Below are 27,517 nucleotides of genomic sequence, written 5' to 3' on the forward strand. Positions count from 1 at the left end.
TGGACATCAAAAATCCAATTCCCAATATGCTCATTTCCGATCCCACACATGCTTAATTATTACACAAAATACAGTCAGAATAAAAACTTAAAGTTTAAGTTTAGTTTCTTTCAACAGAACTGACTTCTTTGAGAATACAGCAGGAAAAAAAGCAGAAAAATGTCTTCTGCTGTATTAAGATAAGTTGATTTATCACCATAAAAATGAGAGGTTGGATTCTTTTTTGCATCCTCTACTCTGCCTGAACCACTGTTGGGCCCATTAAAGTGTTAAAGGAGCTTGCGTAACTGTCAAGATGATCATTATGACCTTATTAATCACAGAGATACTTCTCAAAGATCATAGAGATTGCAGATTTACCTGATTAATATTGTTGAAATATAAATACATATTACATAGCCTGATGAAAACTGCAGTATTAAAAGTGAACCTGATTCTTCCCTAGTGCTTTTAATATTTATATTTCATCATATGAATTATCACTTCATAAAGAATGTAACACTTAAAAAAAAATATATATATATATATATATATATATATATATATATATATATATATATATATATATATATATATATCTTATCCACCAGTTTTAGACTAAATGCATAAAAGAAATAAAAAATAAAAAAATTCTCACATGATTTAGTCACTCTCATGTTGTTTCAAACCTGAACCACTTACTTTCTTATGGAATGCAAAGAGAAAATAGTTTAGTAACTATTTTTAGTACAATGAATATGGACTACAGATTTCAAGGTTCAAAAAGTATTCAAAGCATCAAAAAAGTGGTTTATTTGGTTTGTATTCTGGGTCTTTAAAAGCCGTGTTAGATTTATGTTTTAAACTGACCAAACTATTCAGTAGTGATGTTCTATTCATGAACGAATCATTCTTTTGAGTCGTTTGATCCAGTTCACAAAACGTTTTTTTATCATGGATTCGACTAATCTTGTTCTGAGATTACTTATTTTATATTTTACTTTATAAATAATGTTTAACATCAATATGTTGGTCACTTAAAGGGGTCATATGGCGTTGCTAAAAAGAACATTATTTTGTGTATTTGGTTTAATTTAATGTGTTTATGCGGTTTAAGGTTTAAAAAACACATTATTTTCCACATACTGTACATTATTGTTGCTCCTCTATGCTCCGCCTTTCTGAAACACGCCGATTTTTACAAAGCTCATCATTCTGAGAAGCAAGGTGTGCTCTGATTGGCCAGCTATCCAGTGCGTTGTGATTGGCCGAATACCTCAAGTGTGTGACAGAAATGTTACGCCCCTTACCATGTTGTGATGCCGTGTCCCGGCATGACGACACAAAAACAATAAAACCCATTATAAACGAGGTATTTGTTGCATCCAGTCGGGACATAATTACTGGTTATAATGACTTATACTGTCTTTTTACGCATTGCGTTGCATCACGCCGCGTAAACATTACCATGTCTGCATTTGTGATCGGAGAAACGACAAACAACAAGAGCTACTCTACACTGCGCAAAACTCACGTTTGAATAGTCAGTGCCAAATTCTTCAAATAAGAAAACATACTTACAGGCTGTGAGTCAGAAGCACCAGACTGTCCTTGCAAAGTTGGAATTGCCCCACTTTATAGAAACAGCCTTTGAGTATAGCTGGCAGGCTACACCTAGGTTCAGGAAATAGTCCTCCGTTAAAATGCGCTGCACACACTCTAATATTTGGGTTGAACTGTGTTGTAAATACAATTTAACCACTGATTTCTAGATGTGTCCTCTTTTGGAAGCTTTCACAAAGAAATACAGCGTCTCCAGGACATGGTGCCGGCGGCAGCAACAATACTACAGCGAGAATAAAAATCACGCCCTCTTTCTTTGCATATATGTTTGGGCGGTGTTTTGCAAATCTCCCCACACCGTGACGTAGACGTGGGGGCGTGTTTGAATGAGCCATTTTAGGTGGGCATGGCAGAGTCTTAACTTTTATAAAGAAGATCTCTTTGGTTTTGAGACTTTAATCTATGCAACTTTAGGGATCTTATCTAAGCACAAACAGCTTGTAACACTCCAAAGTGAAAGGAAAACTTGAAATCGCATCATATGACCCCTTTAAAGGGATAGTCCACCCAAAAATGAAAATTGTCACCATTTACTCATGTCACGTTGTTCCAAATGTGTATGACTTTCTTTATTCTGCAGAACACAGAAGATACTTTGAAGATAATTTGGTAACATTTTCAATTTCCATTGACATTCATTTTATGGATAAAAATACAATGGAAGTCAATGTTAACAGAAACTGTTTAGCTTATCAACATTCTTCAAAATATAATTTTTTTGTGTTCAGCAGACATGACACAATATTCATTTTTGGGTGGACTATCCGTTTAAAGCTATTACATGGCTTTAGAAGACATGCTGAAATAGCGAACAAGTCATACGTCCTATTTTATGACATGAGAGTGAGTAAATGATGACAAAAATTAATGTCATTTTTGGTGAACTGTCCTTTTAAAGGTTGCTTAAGATGCACTGTAACAACACCAGCGGTGACGTCCACTGTATTTCATATACACACACTCTCTCTCTGCTGATCTCTATCAGATGTGACTCATCAGAAAATGCCATGGAAACTCGACTAGTGCTCTTTCGCCTTTCTTTTATATTTCAGCTGAACAAAAAGTTTAATTAGTCCTTGTGTGTGTGTGTGTGTGTGTGTGTGTCTCTCCCCACTCTAGCTGAAATGGCATTGGGCTCCACACTCACTCACTCAGTCAGTCACTGCACACCCACACACACTGTGATGAGGTGTTAAGAGTGCAGCTCCAGAGGGAATATTCATAAAAATCCAAAATGCTTTAGTCCAAAGCCTTTCATGCGGGAGCACAATACAGGAGCCTTTCTAACTGAGGGGTTTTCACAGCTCTGGTAATGGCCGTGTGTGTGCGGGAACTTATGAATACATCAGTGTGGGTGGACAAAGGTGGATTAATAAATGTATGAATGAATAGATGGATGGATGGATAGATGCTTTCTCTTTTTGTGCATTTACAGCATTGCCTATGCTTCTATGTTCTTACTGTTGCAGGAAAAAACATGTAAACTGTTGGATTTACTATGGATTTCCTTTTCCTGCTGCTTATTTTCTTGTCCCTTTCTTCTTGTTCTCTCTCTATTTCTTTTTCCTTTCCCGCTCCTTTCTTCTCCGCTCTCTTTCTTTTTCCAGGCTGGAGACTCCCAGCAGTCTCCGGGTGCGAGTGAGCCTCAAGCAGAGCCTGAGAGCTCAGAGACGGACAGTCCTCAGGTCGGTAGCTAGATAGCGGCAGGTCAGGGTAGGTATCTGTCCTCTTTTTTCCTCTCTTCTTCGTGTCGGCCTGCTCCAACAACCATGACGTCACGTCAGCACGCCTTCACCCGTCCTCACCACCATTACATAGACCCACACATCTTGGCCGTGTGTCGTGGTGCTCTTTCTTTCTTCTCTCTTTTATCTTTATACTTGTTTTGCTCTCTCTCTCTTAGGCTGCGTTCACACAGTCAGTGCACTAACAAGTGTGACTCCTGATTTGTCCTCTTAATACAATTATAGATATGAATTCAGTCATCTGAGACTTTTTATTGTATCTTTTAGTGTTTTGTTTATTTTGTTTCTAAACTAAATAATTTCTACCTTGATGAGGATTCTTAATTATAAAGGGAGTTAATATTAAAGATATTAGAAATATTTCCAAATAATTAATAATAGTCTTTTATACTGTAAAGTCAAATCAAATGAATAAATATTATCTAGTTTATTTAATGTGAACAATATTAATTTTTGTGAATTTTGTTTTTTTTAAGAAATGAATAAATTTATTCAGCAAGAACACATTAAATTGATTAAAAGTGAAAGTAAAGACTTTAAATTGTTACAAAAAACTACTTCAAATAAATGCTGTTCAGCATGCTGTTCATAAACTCTGTTTCATTCTGGAAAAAAAAAATGTATCACCATTTTCGGAAAACAATATTAAACAAAACTGATTGTACTAACAAAAATGATAAGATTTTTTATTAGCATATTACGGATCATCACATTAAAAAATCAGCTTTGCCATCACAGTAATAAATTCAGTTTTAAAATATATTCAAATAGAAAACAGTAACCTATAATAATATTTCACAATTTTGCTGTTTTTACTGTATTTTTAATCCGATAAATGCAGCTTTGGTGAGAATAAAAGACACCTTAAAAAAAAAAATCAACCCCAAATATATGATATTTTTATGATAATTCATAAAACTTTATACTATTTAGAATTTTTTTTTTTATTCTTAAATTGAAAAATATATTACTGTCATATATTTGGATTTCTGTGTTATGGAATTTTCTCTTTCTTTTACATATACTGAAGAGGATTAGGGCCAAGCAATAAGAAGAAATAATAAAACCATCTCGAGATTAAAGTCATTATAATGCAAGATTAAACTCGTTAAATTTCAAGAAAAATGTCAAAATAACATTTTAAGAATAAATCATTAAATTTAATTGAATTTTCTCGATGAATTGAGTTTTTCTCAAAACAAGACTTTTTTCTCGTAATTTAATGCATTTATTCTCAACATTTTATTTCAACTTTTTTTCTTGAAACACAACTGTTTTTTCAAAATTTTATGATTTTATTCTCAACATTTTATTTTGACATTTTTCTTTAAATTTAACGAGTTTAATCTCACATTATGACTTTAATCTCGAGATGGTTTTATTTTATTTTCTTATTATTGCTTGGTCCTAACCCTATTCCGTACTTTAGAAAGCAGAACAAAACATGAAAATTGGCATTAAATTAAAATAGTAACATTGACAGCCCTAAAAATACATTTTGCTAATCCTTTTCTGTCAAATTATCTTTGCATCAGCATAACTGTATTTAGTACTCCAAACAGGACTGACAACTATATTGTGCTACTGTGTGAACGTGACCTTATTCTCTACCTTCATTCTCTCTCTCTCTCTCTCTCTCTCTCTTGCTCTCTCTCTCTTTCCGTATCTCATCTCGCCGTCCCTGCCTGCTGCTGCGATCACTCTTATGCTGGTATGCATCTCATGGGAATATGGTTTATATGCCTTTATGGCGTAATTTTGTTTTGTTTATGACAGAGTATGAGTGAGAGTGTGTGTGTGTCCCTTTAATCTCATAAAGCCTCCTGATGTGTGTGAGTATCAATGCTTTTAAACTTATTTTTTACACAGAAGTGTAGCATGGCATACCCATGAACAGCATGAATGCTCCTCATCTAAGTATCTGTGTCGTGTCATTTTCTGATATACAAAATGAGGTCATGAATGTTTTTATATTGTCACTCATCACAGCACACAACACAGTGAACTGATCTGAACCACTAGGTCTGACACACAAACTGCTACATATATGTTCTTTTTTGTCTTTGACGTCTGTCATTGTGAGTAAAAGAATAAAATAATGCTGCTGTTTTAAACTCAGAGGAACAACTATAATTGTATAACAACCTCTGATCTTTCTTTTAGTGACATTTTTATTAAACAAACAAGCAATACTGCAAAAATTACACATCCTTTTCTATTTGTGTTCATCTGTCTAGAGGTTATACAATCCTAAATGAACACTAAGCCAGTTGGCCGGTAACTTTATTGATAAATGCACATAATACATTACTTTAAATTAAACTGTACAAATAATAGTATGATGCTGATAACATAAGCAAATTTCATTTCAAACAAAATATATTCAAATGAAAGACAAAAATACTAAAATAAAATAAAAATAATAATATAGTTTTTTTATTATTATTTGTATATAAAGTTTGAGGTCAGTAAGATTGTTTAATTATTATTATTATTATTATTTTAAAGTATCGTATTTTCACCAAGGCTGCATTTATTTGATCAAAATACAAAACAGTAATATTATGAAATATTTTCTCTTTGAATATATTTTAAAGTGCCATTTATTCCTTCAGTGTCACAATTTCCTTCAGAAATCATTATAAAATGCTGATTTGCTGCTCGGGACACATTTATTATTATTATCAATGTTAAAAACAGTTCTGCTCCTTAAGGATCAGGATTCTTTGATGAATAGAAAGTAAAAAAAACAACAAAAAAAACAGAAATACTAGAAATATTTTGTAAATTTAACAAGTTTAATATTTTGTATACATGTCTTTACTGTCTCTTTTTTTCAAATTAATGCATCCTTGCTGAATAAAAGTATAAGTATTATTTTAAAACAATTAATTACTCACTTAATTACTCACCCCAAGCTTTTTAAAAAGCAGTATATTTTTAAAGCACAGTGTATATGTACTTCTTAAGGACACCATAGAATGAAACAAAGTAGCACCAGGATTTCTTTTTAGACTTTGCACATCCAAAATCAAAATGGCCTCTGCGCGGTTGAGGGAGAGTGAGCGATGGCTCTATGGTACCTGTCTGGAGGAGACATGAGCTCATCAGGATGAATCATTAATGAAGGGCTCTGGGAGCCAGAGGCTTGTTTCTCTGACTGAGGGAAGACTGATGTAGCAGCCTCATCTGTACCTGCCTAATGATGAATGAAGCTCTGATCCCCACTGAAATATTAACACACCTACGTACAGCCCTATAAACACACAGACTGTACAGCAGATGTGGCTGTCCATTACTAGAATGAAGGAAAACAGCTAATAAAGTAATTATAGTTACTAGTTACTTCTCACAAATAGTAAATGAGTTAGTAACTGAGTTACATCATTATAAAAGTAACTAATTACCAGGGAAAGTAACTATTGCGTTACTTTTTATATATATATATATATATATATATATATATATATATATGTTCAAATAACTTGGATGCCCCCAATATTAAATATGTTAAATGAATGAAATGGACACTAAATAGAATAAATTATTATTATAAAACATTGTACACTAATCTACACTATTTTAATATTTCTGTGGGACAATGTGAGAGACACCTATCAAATTCAGTATAGTATTGTAAATATTTTCAACCAATTAAAGCTTATGTTTGTAAAATGGCACAGGTTTTTTTTTTTTTTTTTATATATATATATATATCTGACACTTAGCATCAGTCAGTCAAGCATGTGATATTATGATAATTTAGCATTATATGATGATAGAACTTTAGTAATTAGAATAACCACGTATGAATGCATATTTATCATGTTGACTGAACTTAAGACTGGTGGTGGTGCTTAAGATAGCCTATTGTTTGTCATTTAGTTTCGAATTCTACTAACAATATAAAACGCACTAAGGATTAATAAGCTGCTGGGTTCATGAATATTAGTCACGTTGTCTGCATTCACTCGAATTGAATTTGCTGAAATCAAAACATGGACGATAATAGGTGAGCACGAACCAACGAGATTGTCGTATGCGCATAAGTTCCGCCCACTACCAGAGAAACCGGCAGTTCTTAAAAGCTGAAGAATTCCAAAGGAACTCCATTATTTTGACATCGTTTACATGTAGTTCGTCAATTCTGCATGTTATGAAAGACTCTCTCGCTCTGTATCTTTCTTTGCGGTACTCTCAAATCATGTAGAGAGTAACAGCCGTTGCTGATGTTAAAGTGCCCCTATTATGGGTAATGAAAGGTTCATATTTTGGTTTTGGGAGTCCCCAACAACAGGTTGACATTCATGCAAGGTCAAAAAACACTTTCATTGTCTTATAATATGCATTTATTTTTACCTTACTTGCTCAACGACTCCTAAACGATTAGCTCAACGATTCATTTTTCCAAACCCTTCCTTTGCGTGACGCTAATCTGCGGTGATTGGTGCTGTCTCATTTCCATTTCATCTTGCCTGTAATGCCTGATAAAGCAGCTTTTGTGAGTGCAGTGCTGCTTTGTGTACAGCCATTACTGGGGAAAAAGCTTTTTTTACCGCTCCAAAAGGGGCACCTAGTGACAAAGAATTAATTAGCATTTTCATTCAGATCAACGCGAAAATCAAGTTTTCCAATATCTACGCGCGCAATATGCTAATGTTTCATGTTGACGTCAACATGAAACGGCTTGGGATTCGTTTTAAAAACTACTCATTTCAATTATTCAGAGTCGACTCTTTCTTTTGAGAGACAATAACTTTTTATACACGGTGCACTTTCAGATTTAAAACTTTGCAGGATGTTTTCATTCACTTAGAGCTGTGTTACACACTGCATGAAAGGTCATTTTCAAAAATCCATAATAGGGGCACTTTAATAATATTCCGGTTGTGCAAGCATCAATTAAACTTATTAACCTGATTGCTATACCAAGATAGAGCCAATATTCAGGTTTATAGAAATCTGAATAAAGCAGCTGGCATATTCCTGTATTAATAATCATTTTTATTCAGAATATCCACCTCAACTGAATAGGCTATTTATTTATGTCTGCCTGTCCAAACAAAACTTTTTTATTTTTTTCATTTTACAAACAATAAAATAAATCTCATGGCTTATGTTACAAGATCTCATTCCCAACATTTTGCAAATCATCATGCTATTGAAAAGACATGAATTAGAACTAATGAGCTGATTAAATTATTGTCTCAAATGCAGCATACTAATTGGCAAGAGCTTGTCTATTATTCCCAGAAAAGAAAAGGAGTTTGCAATATTCTGATTACACGTATATAGGAATATTTCAATAGTAAACATGTAAACATGGTCATTGTGTTTTCAGACTCAGAATATTAAAGTAATTGGTGTGTTTTTTAACTAAACTGCATTGGATTGTGGATTGTGTTTTTATAGTATTTACGTGTGGTAATTCACCATACAGAAGCGCAGCAAGAATGATCAATGTGATCTGTTGTTTAGAATAAGCTCAGCTGTCCATAATAATACTGTGTTTACTGTGCTTGAAGCAGTATGGCTGTATGTATACTGTGCGGTTGGCCGTCATTGCCGCTGTAGGATTGTAATACAGGTTGACTGAGGATGTTGTTGTCATGGTCTGTGCTGTCTCTATGCCGGTGTTCAGTGACAGTGACCATCTGTTGGCATATGAGCCAATAGCAGTGTTGCCAGATCTTACTAAAAAACAATCAACCTGAAAATAATGGCTTAAAATATATAGTAGACCAGCTGAAATTGCATTTCTCTACAAAGAAAGTGTTTTCAATAATTATACCCTTACAAAAATAAGTAAAATGTCAATGAATAAACCTCTCGTGCTCTTACGCACATACATCTATGGAATCAACAGGGGGAAATAAAAAAATAATTAAAGGAGAAACCGATTACAGCGATTATTAATGACATTATGTCAGAGAACAAGCATGCTTTGAACTGTGCAGGTATGTGGATTTAACAACTGCAATTAGTTGTCCATCAAACTTTGTTGTGCTGTAGCTGAAATACACAACTGGAAGTAACTTATACAATACAGTTGTACATGTATATGCTGCCATTTAAAAGTTTGGGGTCAGTAAGATATGTATGTATTTAGAGATAGCATGACTGGAAATAGCTGCCTGAGATGTAACCAAAATGGCCGCTGAGTGAAATGACTTACCTTACAGAGACTTTGCTTATAAAAAGTGGACATGGCAATAGCCTCTCTTCCATTTCTTTCATTTCCTCTACCACTTTCACTCAGCAGGGTTGACTAATCTATTTCCTTTTCTCTACCTCTCACCTGCTTAGTCATCCATTCCTTCCTTCCCCTCTTTATACCTCCTCCCACCACTGCTTTTCACTCGGCTTTCCTCTTTTTTCCTCCGTTCCATTCATTTTATCCCCTGACTGTTTCTCTCAATCTCATTCCTGCTCTCTAAAACACTTATCCTGTCATCTCTCGCTCCGTGTGTCCGTTCGAGTGCCCGCAGTGGGCGGAAAGGTCTGTAAGTGAGTGGTAATCGCTGTGCATTCTGATTCAGAGCTTCTGGTTTTAGACTGTAGGGTTCTTTAGGCCGCAGGCTGGACACACACTGACTGTCAGCTCTATTGTTGCTTATCTAAGCCTTCCTTTGCTTCTTGCTGCTCAGATTGTTTAGATGGTTTTTTTTTTAGAGAACTTACAAGGTTTTAGGCACATGAAGTGGCTCTGATGCAGCTCTGCTATTATTGAATATAAAGATTACAAATATTAGAGACAGGGGAAGAGGCTTATTTTGTCTCATATTTATTCACTCTTTCCAGTCTTTCCTGCAGAAATATATCTGCTGACCAACTGTAGTGGTGTAGCCTTTGGTTTCATGGAGCAAATTTGTGAATGCAAACAGTAGTGTTTCTCAGAAAGACCTCTGTTGCCACCTGGTGCTGATTAGGAGGAACGGCATATTTGACATATCACATCTACATTATATGGACAAAAGTATTGGGACACCCCCTTCTAATGAACAAGTTTGACTACTTTAATAAATTCCATGAGTACAAATCTTAATGTTTAAGCATATAATGATATTCAAGGGAATTGTGTGCTTCTAATTTTAAAGCAACAGTTTGGACAGGACCCTTTTCTATTCTAACATGACAATGCCTCTGTGTATAAGGCAAGGTTTAAAAAGAAATGATTGATTCAGACAGTGTGGAAGAACTTGACTGGTCTGCAGAAAGCCAAGTCCTAATCCCAGTTTAACACCTCTGGTGTGACTTTAAATGCAGACCTTGAGCCAAAAACTCATCACCAAACACCAGTGACTTTTACATATGGGTATACAGTCATTTTAGGCAGTTTAGGAAATACATGAATTATGTTTCCATCTTTGTTGCCTTTTTCTGTTCAAGGGATGTCCCAATACTTTTGTCCATATAGTATATATATATATATATATATATATATATATATATATATATATATATATATATAGCCAAAACTCATGACCAAACTCCAATGACTTGTGCATACACTATATGGACAAAATCAATGGTAGAGAGAGAGAGAGATGTGTATGTGTGTGTGTGTGTGCGTGTGCGCGTGTATGTGTGTGTGTGTGTGTGTGTGTGTATACACACACACACACACACACACATGTACATCTCTCGCTCTCTCTCTCTCTCTCTCTCTATATACTTGTTAAACCCTCTGATAAGTATCCAATTTACAAATATATAGGATATATTTACATAAAATATAATCTATTTTTAACAAATAAACATCGGAAGGTGTGTCAGACCTCATTAATATTATAGACCTAAGAACAATAAAAATAAAAAAAGAGTTAAAAAGCCCTAAAAAAAAGGTTTAAGAAGTTAAATAAATGACAATTAATATAATTAAAGAGTAGTGCAAATTATGTAGTTGGAATGTATATGTATAGTCAGAATGCACAAAAACATTGTCCGAAATCATAATGACTGAAATTTTCAATTGTGATCTGGGTTACTTTTTATATATTGGATATGTATGTATGTGTGTATATATATATATATATATATATAAAATCCAGATATCAGATTTCGAATATGATAAGTATCCAGTTCATTGTTATTTGTGTTTCAGATCCCAGAACCCACTAAAATATGGAGCTATGAACAATAAAATGTACAATTTTGAAAGCCCTCAAAAAATGATCACTGGCAACACACACATTTTAATTTGATTAAACATTAGTAATAAATATGTTGCTTGAGAAACAATGGTAGAGATACACAGAATACACAGTCCATTTTTGAATGGCTGTGAATGGAGAAAGATGCTTTTTAGTAGTTGCAGCTTCTACCAGGAGCAAACAGGTCAAACCTTGACCCATCAGGGTTTTCCATCTGAGACTGGCATAAAGTTTTGTTATTTCTAAATATCTAAATAACCTTACTCTGTTTGTGTTCAGGGGAAGGACCCTCTTTATGCCCAGATCAACAAGGGGAAGAAGTGAAGGATCATGGGAACTCTGCACAGACGTGATCAGCGCTGGGGGGAGCAGGAGACCAAAATACTGGAGATCAACTGTCTGCTCTGTGTGTGTGTGTGGTGTGTGTCTGTGTGTGTGTGTGTGTGTGTGTGTGTGTGAGTGTGCATCCATCTGTGTGTATGTGTAGTGAGATTGTGTGCCTGTATGTGTTTGTATGAATGCGGTCACTCCAGCCTCAGCGGTCCACTTCTCCAAGCAGCCATCTCTCTAGAGTCAGTCCCATCGCCCTCACGACTTCCTCCGTTACTCCCCTCCGCAAAGAACGAGAGGGACAGACTCTCTCCATACCACTTTGTTTCTTTCTCACTGTGTTTTCTGCACATGACAGCGGGGCATTGTGGGTGATATCAAGCCTTATGAGCCCAGCTCTGCAGCTTCATTCATTCTCTTCGTCCTACTTCCAGTTTCTGACTCTCTGTAGAGACCACATTACCGGAAACTCTCTCTCTCTCTCTCGAGATAGAGAGGTGCCTGTCAGACCCCCGATCACGCATCCGATCCGACCGAGAGCCTGAGCGCCATCAGACCGCCGGATCCATCTGTGACTTATGCGATTCATCTATTTGGATTCGTTTGGTTTTTCCTCTCCCACATATTTGAGATTCTGCTGCTAGATAGCTATGCAGAGCTAAAAAACAACACTGTTTCTCTCTCCGTGGACCCTCGGAGAACAGACACGAGGAGCGACTTTTGGACTTTTGCCAAATCTTACGATTTCGGAGCAGCTGAATCTGATTGGGGGACTCGAGAGTACGAACGTTGCAAAAACATGCGATCGAACTGTTTCTTCTCTATAGCTTTTGTACAATACTAATGAGAAAAAAAACAAAAACATGACGTTGAAATGGAATTTTTATTTTATAAGTCAAGTGGAGCCCTTGAAGTCAACTTTAGATGTGTTTTAGGGGTAAACATGGCTTTAAAATCTGATCGTTGGTTTGCCAAACTCATTTTGTAAATAATAATAATAATTATTATTATTGATAATAATAATGACGACAATGACGACAAATAATAATGACGATAATAATAATGGTTCCAATTATAACAGTGTTCATTCCATCCTGTGGACTTCCGTGCCATAAAATAGGCTGGCCTTAGTGATGCAAACTCCTCATGAAACCCAAGCAATATTAACATGTGTCCCAAACCCCCAGTGGTTTACGTTGCTTTCTCGCGATCAAAGCTTGTCGTCGGTCTTTTGATTTCAGCAGAATGTGTGTTTTTAAGTGGCCTGAAACAAACCCGAGAGACTGTTATTATGTTTTTAATGGTTAATAGTTGGTGTCATATTTGTGTGATCTCTTTTGGTTTGTTGTCAAGATGATGAAGCTGGTAACTGTGATGGAGGAAGACCAGAGCTTCTCAACGTGTGTGTGTGTTAATGCAGCAATCACAAATACGCATGTACACGATCACATATACATACATATTCATGCAGACACACATTCACAGAGACCTGAAAGTCAGTATGACATCAAAATGGGCCGTTTACTTTTTAATACACCTTTCTGCACATTTATCGGTGCATGTTAGTCCAAAGAAAAAATGTCTTTCCTCAAAGTGTTAAACTTCCATTTTGATTAACAGAACCAGAAATTTGAAACTAGATTTGAGAAATGTAGCTCCAATCTGACATGTAACACTCACTTTTCACAATTCACTCCCAATGTGAAGTCCTGCCCTGATGTATCCAGTTGAATATGTCACATTAAGAATAAAATGGGTTGCAAAGGCCATTTCATGTTGACTTTTGGGCCGTCTGATCACATTAAAACACACCAGAATATCTGTCTGTAATCCAACCTCCAATCAGAGAAAATCACCATGAATGACATCTGTTTTCATTGCATCTGAAAAGCTCAGAGCATTCCATTACTGTGACGACAACTTCCTCCTATTTTATGGCCAGAGTCCCATTTTAATTTCAAATAAAAGCCGTTTTGGACCTTCAAGATCTAAATTTTGAGGATTAAGATGATGAAGGTGAAAATCAAGGTGAATGGGAGTCCAATTTCAGTATGTTTCTATTTTGCCTTTACCTCAGCTAATGGTTTGGTAATGTAAAAGGACACATTATTTTTATCTTGATGATAATGATATTCTACAGTGGATTTTTAGAGCATTTTTTTCTTTTCTCTTGATTTACGTAACCCACCATGTAATACTGTTACCAATAAACACATCCCAAAATGTTGCTCTGCCTCTCTGCCTTAGCAAAAAATGTCTTATATTTGAAGGGGTGCTGTAGAAAAGCTGTTTTACTCTACATAAGGGTGGTTCATTCTTATTGAGATCACATGACCAGCTGAATGCCATGCTTTGTAACCCACATTATAGGTTGAAGGGAAAAAAAATAACAATGGGCATGAATAGGGTGTTTCTAGAATGGCATTAATAACTTTTGATTTTATGTTATATTGCATCCACACCACTAGGTGGCAGGACAACGTTCAGTACTTACGGTTGTTTCTATCAGTGAAACAAACTCATTTACTGAGTGTACATTTTTCTACCTACAAGATTTGGAAGAGAAAGGAGAACAATATCCATTAGTTGAAATGCCATTTCAGATGTTGAATTATCTTGCCACACAATCTAAATTAGATTCAGTATGTGAACTGAATATTTGCCAGATAAATAAGCACATTTCATTGAACACAACACATTTAAAGTCACTCTCACTTGATTATAGGGACATTTCTACATTAGGCCTCCTTTGTTCCACAGAAACTTGTTTCAAGAGCAGATGTATGATCATTTTAGCATATTACTAACCTTCGTGTCAATCATGACTGCAAATGTGTAGTTATCAATTAATATCACTGATAATTTGTGGGTCGAAGGTCAAATGCATATTTTCATTCTTAGATTCCCTCATTTTGCAGGAATGTGAGTGATTTACTAGCTAGGTTAGTAACTAGTTTCTCTTTGTCTTTGAGTAAATTACTTATCCTGAGCTCTGATTGTTTTGACTGCATGTATAAGGAAGTCAAAAACTATGTCATGTGGGAATGTTTTCACAAGGACATGAGTCAAAAGTGTTTTAATTCTAAATTCCATTGGCCAAAATGAGGCTTTTATGAATTGTTTTGTCTGTAATTTATTGTATCTTTCTCAAAGAAGTGTTAATAATCCCACATTGAAATTCTAGCCCTTGTAGTGTGATAATATGCACCAATATAAGTTCAATTAGTCATGTTTTCCCCTGTGAATTTTGTAGTCAGAACTTGACATCTAGAACAACATGATCTCACAGAATTCCGTGTAATGTTCACGGACTTAATTAACCTCCGAATCTGTGGTGGCATCACGGAATCGCCGAAAATTCCGTGATGGGCTCACAGAAAAAAATCCGTGATGGGCTCAGAGAAGTGATACCAATGTAAGTCAGTGACAGGCATCAGCCGTGCTCCACGCACGGAAACCCTTAGCATCAATATGCCGACGAGATACTGGGACATTTATCGTCATTATTGTTCAGAACTGGGTAGGTTTAGGGTAGGGGTGGGGTCAGGTACTCCAGTGAAAGTATAACTGCATCGGAGTCACTCTTTTTACGTTGAACCAGTGAATCCGTGCATGGACCACGGCTGATGCCTTCTGTGAGCCCATCACGGAATTTTCGGCGATTCCGTGATGCCACCACAGATTCCGAGGTTAATTAAGTCCGTGAACATTACACGGAATTCTGTGAGATCAGGTTGCCTAGAAAACTAGATGTCTATTCAGAAATTGGCTTTCTAAAATAAAGCAACCAGAAGAAATATTCACTTCAGTGAAAAGTGTGACAACTAGCCCCGGTCTCTATATGCGGGTTAAATGAAAAGGGAATAATACTGTAGAACTTAATTTCCTCAGAGGTAAGGATAAGGAACATGTCTTTAAATGCAATTTAAATTACGGGCTAACTTTCTTTGAAGTCAGCAGATTAGATTTTTGGCAAGGGAGAGACACATCTCCTCCTGAGAGTAAAACACATACTCTGTGAATGTAATCGCAAGAGGTGTGAACAATACTGACCAATATTTTTGTGTTATTTCTAGGATACCTGGAGTAAAGACGTAATGAGAGTTTGATTGCGGCTGTTTGACAATAGAAGCTTTGCCTTCATGGATTTCTGTGGTTCTTGACTGACTGCATTCTTTAAGAATGAAAACAGTGCTGGCGTTCAGTGACTTGTCTGACGAGACATTCCTTTATCTCATCCTTAACACATGAATACGCTCATCCAACCTCATTCCAGTTTCAGGGCAATAGGGCGAGTTCTCACTCTACGCGCTATTTATCCTCTAACAACTGCGACACAAGACCATTTTAGTTGTACATGCTGGATCTCTTCGAATCATAAAGGAATAACTCAATGGATTATTAATTATGAGGGGCTGAGGAGAGTGAAGTACCTCTTTTTTGACAAACTGCTGGAAGACTTGAATCAGAATGATGGAACAGGTGAGAAACCTTGACATGAATTTTATTCTGTTGGCAACTTCTGAGTATGAGCTAGGCTTAATTTTTACCATATGGGTTCCTCAAACACAAATTAATGCATGAATTAAAATTTAATATTGGACAATTGTGAAGAAAGTTGAGTTTGGGACATATACAATACCAAGTTTTTGTACATACCTCATTTTGGTAGTACCATGCTATTCTTTGAAATACCATGTAAATACAATAAATATGGATCTTGTTCAGCACCATGGTATTGCAAGCTCTTTTGTAAGAGTTTCCTATACCAAAAATCAGTTTATTAATTTACTGAAACTAACTTGTTGCCAATTCAAATGTCATACTATTGCTTTAAAGAGCCAAACATTTTTAACACAGCTCTTTCACCTCAGCTTGTTGATTTCTATTGAATATTATTGTACATTTTGACATCAACTGGTGTGGTTTTGGCTATTAAAATGTATGGAATTTGATTGAACAATAATAGCATCATCACACGGCCTTCTGATTCTTGTAAACACATGAATGTTGTTGCGTTGTTTATTTGTTAAGTTCTGAGATTTTGCTGAAAACACTAACCTGTCATATGCATTCCATAGTGCAATGTAAAGCAATGTTTAATATTTACTACATTTTATACATCAGGATGAATCAAGAGACTTTAAAACCCTGAAGGCATGGTTCCAGGGTGAAAATGGTCTGAAGATCCAGACTAAACCTGACCTCCCAGAGAAACCCAAAACCATCCCTCCGTCGACAAAAGTCAGCAATCCTTTGATCTCATCCATCAAGGCTGCTGTGCAAAAAGGGTCGCTTCACGCACCACGTGTAGTCTTCAAGGAGGACAACAATCTCAGTCGCCCGCTGTCTCCACCTTGGGAATTAAAGACCAGAGAGAACCAACCCATCAGTAATGATGAACTGCTGGATAATAAGCAGGTCAACACTTCTAAGCAGAATCTGAAAGACAAGAATCCTCCACTGGTTCTTCCTGTAGTTCCAAAAACCAAAACTCCAGAGCCCGATTCCAGCCCACGTACACCTGTGTCTGCTTCACCAGTCAAAGTGACGACACCCAAAAAGTTTGTATTTACCCCTCAAAAAACTAACAAAGATGAATGCGAGAAAACAGACCTTATGAAGGAGGTGAACACTACCAAAAAGTCTCTGAAGGACAGGAATTTTCCACTGGTTCTGCCAGTGCCTTCAAAAAAAGCTATAAGCCCAGAACCTGAACCCAGCCCACTTACGCCTGCATCCGTTCCATCCGCCAAAGTGTCCACACCCAAGAGTTTTGTATTTACTCCTCAAAAAATTAGCCAAGATGAGAATGAGAAGGCAGACACAGTAAAAGAGGTTGACACTGCCAAAAAGTCTCTGAAAGACCGCAATCTTCCACTGGTTCTGCCAGTGCCTCCAATAAAAGCTGATACCCCAGAGCCTGAACCCAGTCCCTATACACCTCGGAATTCCACACCCCATAATTTTGTGTTTACCACTCAAAAAACTAGCAAAGATGAGAATGAGGAGGCAAATACAGTGGAAAGACCAACACCAGCTAGCCGTACCCCTGCTCCAAATCACTCAGCTCCTGCTGGCCCATCTGTAACAGCTACTCCCCCTACTCAAAGTGTACCTGTTGTTCCTAAGGCTGTTGTACCTTCTCAGGCTTCAACTGGAATACCTTCTGTCCCCAACATTCCCGCCCCAAGTATTCCAGCTCCAGGCAGTTCAACCTCCGCCAGCCCTGAGCCAAAGATTCCTGAACCCGCCATCCCAACACCATCTCAAGCTGTTCCTAAATCAAAGCCAGAAACCTCTATTTCATATCCTCCTGACACTGAACCTTCTAAACCAAATATACATATGCTCAATTTATCAGAGGTTTTTCCTCCCCCTGAAGGAAGTCCACCTCCGGAATTCACTGATATTCCGCCCCCTGTTTTTGGTGAAGACTTTCCAGATGGAGACTTTTCTGAGCAAACCATACGCACTCCAGCAATACGTACATCTATCGTCCCAGTTCCCAGGAGTCAAGTTGTCTCCAGGTCCCCTGCCCCATCCACCCCTCCAGCGGTATCTTCAGAGCCCTTGGTGAATCCCTTAGAATATACACCTGCTCCAGTCTCAAGCCCTCCTCCAGAAGTTTATACTCCTGCTGCACCTCTAGACATGTTACTGGAGAATGCAAAAACTCTGACTGACAAGGCAGCTATTAACCCAGAGAGGTCTAATGAGCACCAGTCCTCAACCAAGCCGCTTTCAGCCCTCTCAGCCTTGGCAAGAGCAGAGGAGATGGCCTCGGTAAAACGGTCACCAAATGATAGCCGTGTATTTAACCTTCTGGAAAGGGCCAAGAGAAAGTCCACAGTGAGCCCGCTGGCTACCACACCTGAAAATACATCTATTCCTGGAAATACAACCCTAGTTGAGACAGCTACACCCGAGATACCTCTGCCTGAAACTCCCACACCTCTGCCCAAGACTGCCACAGTTGAGGTGACCCAACCTGATCTAGCTGCGCCTGAAAAAGCCTTACCACAGCTTGCCACAACTTTAGAAACACTGCCTTACGAAGCCCAACCTGTACCAGAAGTGTCTGATAACCCTAAACTCCCTCCAGTTGACTATGTGGATCATGCTCGGTTGCCACCTAAAACTTATCCATCTGAAACTGCCGAAGTTAATGGCTTTGATCACAGTAAGTATCTGTTTAAAGCAGGGTTCACACTGTTCAATCTTAGCCACAGTTTTGCAGTGTGAGATAAATTTTGTCCATTGTAGAAGGCTTCTCTTGTTGTAGGCCAGTCATGTATGAATAAGTTTGACATTTGCACAGATGGATGCTTAAATGACTTTACAAAACAAAAAGTCTCAGATGAAGTTCTGGCAGTTTCAGAAATTTTGTAGAGTGTTGCTATTCCTGAGATTCCAAAAGTTAGTCAACACAAATCATTTTTTGAATTCTTCACCATTGTAAATATCTTTTAGGTTTGGAAAGCAGTGTTTAAATACCTTTTTTAAAATGAGGAGTTAGGTGGATTCCTTCCTTCAGGGAGGGTTGGTATGCAAGATATGTACGTCTATTGTAGCTATGTTGGGCAACATATCTTTCATAATCAGAATGACAAAGAATATTCTGTCTCAAGGAAATATCTAAAACTGAGACATTTCAGTTTTCAGTTGAACTAAATGCTGATTAGGCTTACATACAGTATATTCTCATAAGCAGTTGTTGTAATTAGACCATATTGCTCATAGTTTAGAAACATCTTTACCGAGAAAATTAATTGTTTTCATTAAAGCCTGAAATTAAAATGACCTCTACTGTCAATTATGTGGTATTAAACAAGATTACATCACTAAAAATTGTGAAAATAGACAATTCACTCTGCTTTGTATTCACTTTAGTCTCGTGTATTTGATTAGGCTTAACCTAATTAAACATCATGCATCCTCCATTTTTTATTCCATAGTCCTGTTCTACCTGCTGTGTTTCGGCTTTGCAGACATAACTTTCTCACTTCCCTATCTATTCCTCATGCTTCTTCTTAAGGCGCCTGATTTTAGTCTTTTTATTTTTTTTGTTAGTTTCAGAATGCAATAAATGCAGGTAAAATGTACACTTTTCTATACAATAAAAATATCTAATGAACATCAACAAGATACATTTATGAAATTGCATTAGAAAGCAATACATATTTTCATAAAATATGTTGAATTAAGTTTATTTTTATGTTTATGCATGGCTTGGTGGTGGATATTTTTTGTCTCGTTTCTGCAGGGGTGGTGACAGTGGTCAAACCAGTGAATCCTCCTCCTCCACCACCTAGGAAGGTTCTGCCAGCTACACCCATTGTAGATCCCCCACTTGAGACACGAACTCAGACTCCTGCCAGAGACCTCCAGATTCCCACAACACCATCTGAACCTCTAGAAACACATGGTAACAAAATTATTCCAAAAATCTGAAACTCTGTGCTAAGTGTTTGTCTACATGCGTAATATATCCTTTTTTTGTTTGTTTTTTCCATCAGAAGATTCACTATATGACAACTCATTTGAGTTTTATGAAGATGTTGAGGAACCTAAGGCTCCAGCACTTTCAACCTTTAGGCCTCCATCAGTACCATCATTAGCTTCTAGTACCAAAAGGCCAGTGTCAGCTCATGAGGAAGCCTTCCTGAGAGAGTTGAGCCTAAAACAGCAGTTGAAAGAGGACATGTTTCCGAACATGGATGATAGAGATGTGGATTATGGGTCTATGAACTCTGGCTCTCCATATCCAGAAGCTCAAGCTGCTGTACATCAGGACTCAGTGCGAAGCTCTCCTGCCTTGACTCCATCAGGGTAAGCCATTAAATTCATGATCATTTCCTGTGTTTATGTTATTGGTATTGAACACTGAGTGACACTTTTGTTTCTGACTTTCCTCAAGGACTCTTGAAAGAGGTGACAATGTCTTTGATGATCAAGTAGACAGTAAAAAAGGCAAAACGACAAAGACTAAGAAACAGAAAGGACCTCCGAAGAGTAAGTGCGAGAAGTCTTCACTAAAGTATTTTAGTCTTGTTTTCATTGGGTTCTTAAAAATAAGTGTGTGTGTGTGTGTGTGTTATCATTATTATTATTCATTAAAGATCAAATTTCCTTAAAGCTAAATTTTGGAGGATATGAAGCCTTTTTTTCAAAAAATATATGTAATTAAATTATTTGTGACACAAATTAATACAATTCACAATACGATTTATGCTTAAAACAAGAAAAATAATTTGCCATTTGGTGTAAAATTCTATGAAATCAAGTCTTGTATTCTAACATAATTTTGCTTCTCAAGTAAATTCTTATTTTAGGAATATTTAAATGGAAACCAGGACAAAAACATATGATTTTTTTGCAGTGTAGTTATTTATTTTCCCAGTAATCTCATCTCTGATGACCTTCTGATCCACAGAAATTATATTTTAGATTTGTTTTTATTTAGATTTGTCTATTTTAGATTCTCTTTTATCTCCAAAGTGTTTCAGTTACTGACGTATGTTTCCTATTGTTTGAAACTTAGATCCATATGCTGATGCTCCAGCTGCGGTAAGTTACCGTTGTTGTTTAAAATTGTTTTAAAATAACTGTTTAAAGTCTTAAGGTTAATGTCAGGACCTTATGGTTGCAGCATTTGAAGCATTATCATCTATTTTTCATGTCTTCATATTGCATGTTCTGTTTTTGAAATGATTTGTTGAAACATGTTGCCTTTAATCACCCAACCTTATTAGGTAGAGGAGACTCCCAAGAAAATCTTGTTCTCCAGGTCTGTAGCAGCAATTTATTTTTCATTTTTAAATTCACAGTATTAATTTAAACTACGTCTACGTTTCCAAAACATCTTATCTGAATATAATGATGAAAGCAATCAATCCACAGGAAGAACTCAGGAAAAGTGGTAGATGACAAAGAACTAAAGAAAAAAGAGAAACAGCGAGAAAAGGAAAAAGAGAAAGAGAAGGAGAGAGAAAAGAAGGAGCAGAAAGAAAAGGAAAAGAAAGAAAATGAAATAAGGAAAAAATTTAAGGTAATTAATTTTGTTTTGCATTTTTTTACATGTCAGTATTGTTGTGTTTGCGCCAGTGATTCAGCATAATTATTGCTTATTAAACTCTCAAAATCCATTACGTATTACAATCCACATCCCACTCCTCAAGCAAATCAAAAGGTGCACTTACCATCACTAAAACCCAATAGTTTTTAATCAAACGTGAAATGAGCCGTGCATTTCAATTTCTCGCTAACAGCAAGAATCCTTTTTTAATCCACATGGCAAGGTCAGTTAAGTGATGAGCACGTGTTAATGTGTGTGTATTGTTGTTTAATGCAGATCACAGGCCAAGAAGAGCCCATTTATCATGTTAAAGTGATCGAGGACTGTAAGGGCCGTAAAAACGACCTGCCGGTGAAGGTTGGAGAAACTGTGAGCATCATCCGTACCAACAACTGCCCTAAAGGAAAATGGCTGGCAAAGGACAGCAACAACAAATGTGAGCTCAACACAACAAATACACAATCTACACACGCACAAATTAATTTAGCGCCATTATCTTTTCTCTTGCACAAGTCGCAAATAATTAGCATCACTCTAAATGAGTTTTACAGATAAATGAGGTGCGGAAAATGAGCATTGTTATGAATTTACCCTGATAAGGACTAAATGCCTAAATAGATCTGTCACTAAGCAAGGACCTGAACGAGTCCTTGAGCTCAGACTTATCTGTTAGACTGTGTATGTAAGGGCTTATCTCATTTTTCAGATGCTTCTGCTGGAATGCAGATTGGCAGTGAGTGCTGTGTGTTGTTTTTCAGACGGCTACGTCCCGGTGGAGAGTGTGGATTTAAACATCAGTGGCATTATGGAGCTGGGGAAGATGACAACGGCATCTAACAGACCCAACGGCAATGGACTCAAAGACCCAGAGGTCACCAGTACAGGAAGCAGGTAGCCATAGAAATGACCAGGCTTGCTACAACACGTTAGCATTGCATGCTAAAATAATCTTGATCTACGGTTTACAAATGGAAGTGTTATTTTTTTTCCATGTGTGTTTTTAGGACCTCAGAGCATTACGGCATGAACAATGAGAGCTGTAAGAACCTTCTTTTAATCGTTTTCATTTATTTTATTCATAATATTTCTTTATAATATGCGTTTTGTGTGTTTTACACTGTCTTGACCACAATATGCAACAGAATATTTTGTTGATTACTTTCTGCTGCCTTACACTAACTAGCCCCACCCACTGTGAAATTTCATTGGTTCAAAATTCCAGCCCCACATTATACAACACATTTTCTATGGTTCACTTTGATTGTAACACCATGTTGGACACTACTTTAATGTATTAGTATTGTATTATAAAAATACTTTGGAATATCATTACGAAGTACCATGGTATATATTTGAGGTAAACTATTGTATTTTTATCTGATGCAATACCATAAGTGAACCATGGTATCAGTACAGCATATTTTCATGAGGGTAATGTCTGTGCGGTATTTGGTGTTTTGGATGGTTGTATTTTATAACACAGAATACAAATCCTACTCATGACATAAACTGCCATTTGTAATGTTTTTCTAGTAAATCGAAATAAAATTTGATTTATTTATTTGTTTGGTCAGTCTCAGAAGACAGTGAAGAGTGGACATGTGATGATGATGACCCTGTGTTTGGCTCTGCTAATGAAACAGCACACATGTGAGTGTTACCTCGTGTATACATTCGCCGCCTTTTGTACTCGGTTACAAAGCTTGACTGTTAAGCTATTGTATTGTTTACGAGGGGTGTATGTTCAATCATTTCAGAGCGCTGAATCAATCACAGGCCACACCAGCTCAAGGTGAGTCACTGATGAGACATCATGGAAAAATTTTCACAGGAACTCTACCAACTGGGAACATCAAAGATTATAGTAACTATATTAGTCATTATAGCTACAGTATATCATTCACTTGTTCATAGTCACATTCATGGAAGCCTATTTCCAACACATAAGCACACTTTGGTAAATGATTATTATGACATTAAAAGTCAGAATGATGACATAAAATCATGAGATAAAAAAGTCTATTATGACAAGAAAAAAGAAAAAGAAAACTGACAAAAACATAATTATGACATAAAAAGTTGAAATTTTGACCAAAAAACAATTGACAATAAAAGTTGAAATCATGACAATCATAACTATGACATAAGTCAGAATTATGACCAAAAAAAATGACATAAAAGGTCGAAATTATGACCAAAAAGTCAGAATTATGACATAAAAAGTTAGAATTCTGACATGAACAGTCAGAATTATGGTATAAAAAGTCAAAATTATGACATAAAAAGTCAAAATTATGACATAAAAAGTCAAAATTCACATGCACGGTCGTAATTAACATGAAAAGTCATAGTTATGGCATAGAAGTCAAATTATAACAAAATTTCTAAATTATGAGCTTAGAAACTTTTAATTATGAAATAAAAATCCAAAATTATGTTGATAATAATAATATATTATTATTATTATTAACTTGTTGATTCTTGTTTTTTTGTCCATACTTTAATTTTTTATTTTTTTTCAGATCCTGTTCACCAAGACCAAAGAGATTCAACTTATATGAACATGCCGTAAGTTCTATTATTCCATTCTATTCACTAAAATGCCATGTCATACTTCTGGACCAACTTTGTTCTGTAATAAACTGTTTCACATTAAGATCACAAGAATAAGCATTTGTTTACTGTGTGTTGCAGAAAAAAACAGGAAGCGATTCAAAAACTCTCCACATTCTTTATGCAACCCAAGACGTCCTCTCAGCCTCTACCACGTAAAAACAGCCCAATGTAGGCCATCATTTTAGTTATTGTCTGTTCCCCTTGAATTCACTAAAGATCACTTACTGTAAATGATAAGATTACAGGATAGCAACTAACCTCTACTTCCTGTTTCCTTATTTGGTTGTTTGTGCATCAAGAATGCCAGAGCTCACACCAGGTATGTTTCGGCTCTCTTAACCTGAATTACATAAATCACATCTACCCACACTCACTTTTTTTTTTTTCTTCTTTCCACTTCTGGTTTCATCTGATACCGCTTGAAGAGGATCCTGACAGCTTGTAAGTGCTCACAAAATATGTGCATGTTCTCACACATAACACAAACAGTAATTCATGAGATGTCTTTTCCCCGCAGGAGTATGTGGTCAGACTGGTTTTACATGAATGTTTGAGATGTTTTTTCAGAAACGATGTCTCATTCCTTCGACCTGTGCAGCCGTAGCGCTAACTGCTAACTAGATTGTGTTGTTATTCTATATTTCCTTCAGAAATAAAGAGGAAAAAGATTTAGATGTCTCAGACCTCCAGATTCTTCCTCCTCCGGACCTGTACGCCGACATCATAGCTGGAGAGTCCATGACTATTTACAGCAAGTACGTACATTAAACACATCTTGAGCTTTTGTGACAACATGCCCCAATAGCAGAACATGTTGTTGCACTATATGGGGGTAAGTTGTCACAGTGGATCCAGACATTAAACAGCTTATTATTGAAGTATAGGCAACATTTCTGAAATGTTTATATTCATGAAACATCAAACAGCATAAATTAATAAATAAATAAACTACCGTTTTGAATTATATATATATATATATACACACACACACACATACACAGACTAGAATTCAAATGTTTAAGATTTGTTTGTGAAAGAAGTCTCTTATGCTCACCCAGGCTGAATTTATTTGATTTAAAAAAAAAACGGTAATTCAGTAAAAACGGTAATATTGCAAAATATTATTACAATTTCAAAAACTTGTTTTCTATTTTAATATATTTTAAAATGTAATTTATTCCTGTGATGCAAAGCTGAATTTTCAGCATCATTACTGCAGTCTTCAGTGTCACATGATCCTTCAGAAATCATTCTAATATGCTGATTTGATGCTCAAGAAACATTTCTCATTGTTATCTCAAATGAAAAAAGTTTTGCTGCTTAATATTTTTGTGGAAAACATGATACTTTAATGAACAGAATATTCAAAAGAACAGCATTGATTTGAAATAGAATTTTTTAGTGAAACATTTTGATCAATTTAATGCATCCTAGCTAAATAAAAGTATTAATTTCTTTTTTTCTTTTTTTTTAAGGACCTCAAACTTTTAAACAGTGATGTAAAATAATTTAATTAATAAATACTTATTGTTATTATGCATACTTTTAGCCTTAAAAAAAAAAAAAAATTGAGGATAAAATTGCCTCAAATATAATGTGACAACTAGCCCCTGTCTTCCTTATGTATTCATATGGAAAGATTATTCTCAATCCTTTTTTACTTCCTCCTTGACTTTTAACATTCAGTGCTAGCTTTAAATTTTACCCTAGTCATTCCTAACCTCTGGCCTTTTTAGGCTACAATGATGTTTACTGGCATTTTAGAGAACATGTTTGTCTATTCTAGGCCAATCAAGCTCGTCTCAAAATAGCTGAATAACTCCGGCTGCGAGAGGCAAAGACAGACTGCGCTGGATCTTCACTGTTTCTGAGTTCATAACCCTCCTGTGGGCTGTGTTTTGATGAGCACCACAGTAAATGTCACCCACACAAGCTGAAGCAGAGACGTGTCTGTCAAGTGGGAAGAGTTATGTTTGTGATTGTGCATCAGTCTGTAAGTGGCTGCAGGCGAGTTCTTTTATATCCATGTATAATATGTTCATTCTGTGAAGAAAAAAAAAAAAGGCCCATGTATGGTGAGAAGCTCTTCAGATTATTTAAACCATTACATCTAAGTGTTAGTTATGAGTTCTGTGGCAAAGACAGTCTATCTAATCTGAGGTTGTCTGATCATTTTAAAATCCATAATTAAACAATTGAGTTCAAAGCTGACAGATCAAAATGACAGCGTGTGCAGGTTAAAACAGCTTCACATTTGGGTTCGGTTTTAACAGTTTATTGCAGTTCCCAAGTCATTATTTTTGTGGTATCATTTACTTAGAAGTTTAGTATTGCAATTTAAAGGTTTATATAACTATACTTTATATTTGTATTAGATTAATTAGTATTATATTATTTGTTTTATATTTTACAAGCATGTTTAAGTATTCCCAGTCTTCAGCGTTACTCTACATGAGGGAAAATATGCTGATGCTTGTAGTGCAAGTTTAAGTGTTGTATTTGTAATTCTACTGCATGTACTAAGTTTTCTGGTGAAGACAATAAATGTCACAGTTGTGTATCTTCAGCCTGTGTTATTTCAAAATTGTTGTTCTGTTTGTTGTAAAGGAGTCAAATGTTTGGAGTCTGTAAAATGTGTTTCTGAAAGAAGTCTCTTATGCTCGCCAAAGCTGCATTTATTTGATCAAAAATACAGTAAAAACAATAATATTGTGAAATTTCAATTTCAAATAACTGTTTTCCATTTTAATATATTTTAAAATGTAATTTATTCCTGTGATTACTCCAGTCTTCAGTGTCACATGATCCTTCAGAAATCATTCTAATATGCTGATTTTCTCCTCAAGAAACATTTCTCATTATTATCTCAAATGAAAAAAGTTTTTATTAATTAATTTATGTATTAATTAATGAATTTATTCATTCATTCATTCAATTTATTTATTTTTGTGGAAAACATTATACTTGAAGAATAGAAAGTTCCAAAGAACAGC

General features: G+C 35.9%; 2 protein-coding genes across 7 annotated transcripts in view; both read left to right on the plus strand.

Moving 5' to 3' along the window:
* The window catches only part of dab1a (DAB adaptor protein 1a), a 182,388-nt gene extending 168,331 nt beyond the window's left edge, over window positions 1-14,057 (plus strand). Inside the window, 3 exon segments of the mRNA XM_058756109.1 lie at window positions 3,210-3,287; window positions 11,780-11,816; window positions 11,819-14,057. Coding sequence (XP_058612092.1) covers window positions 3,210-3,287; window positions 11,780-11,816; window positions 11,819-11,853 — 150 coding nt within the window. The 3' untranslated portion in view covers window positions 11,854-14,057.
* A 346-nt stretch (window positions 14,058-14,403) lies between these two features.
* On the plus strand, window positions 14,404-26,986 carry LOC131527197 (titin). 6 transcript variants are annotated; one of them, XM_058756105.1, is made up of 20 exons: window positions 14,404-14,472; window positions 15,907-16,312; window positions 16,958-19,013; window positions 20,097-20,258; window positions 20,350-20,662; window positions 20,751-20,845; window positions 21,375-21,400; window positions 21,586-21,620; window positions 21,734-21,881; window positions 22,185-22,344; window positions 22,667-22,799; window positions 22,913-22,947; window positions 23,483-23,558; window positions 23,666-23,772; window positions 24,431-24,476; window positions 24,603-24,692; window positions 24,824-24,843; window positions 24,950-24,965; window positions 25,175-25,279; window positions 26,311-26,986. In XM_058756105.1, the coding sequence occupies exons 2-20, from the start codon at window positions 16,301-16,303 to the stop codon at window positions 26,333-26,335; spliced, it is 3,660 nt and encodes a 1,219-aa protein (XP_058612088.1). In that variant the 5' UTR covers window positions 14,404-14,472; window positions 15,907-16,300; the 3' UTR covers window positions 26,336-26,986. The 6 variants fall into 6 exon arrangements, with proteins under 6 accessions (XP_058612088.1, XP_058612089.1, XP_058612087.1 ...); XM_058756106.1 differs by lacking the exon at window positions 14,404-14,472 and adding an exon at window positions 14,712-14,772; XM_058756104.1 differs by lacking the exon at window positions 14,404-14,472 and adding an exon at window positions 15,243-15,350.
* Window positions 26,987-27,517: the final 531 nt, after the last annotated feature.

Source organism: Onychostoma macrolepis, chromosome 20, assembly GCF_012432095.1.
Source record: "Onychostoma macrolepis isolate SWU-2019 chromosome 20, ASM1243209v1, whole genome shotgun sequence".
Taxonomy (NCBI): domain Eukaryota; kingdom Metazoa; phylum Chordata; class Actinopteri; order Cypriniformes; family Cyprinidae; genus Onychostoma; species Onychostoma macrolepis.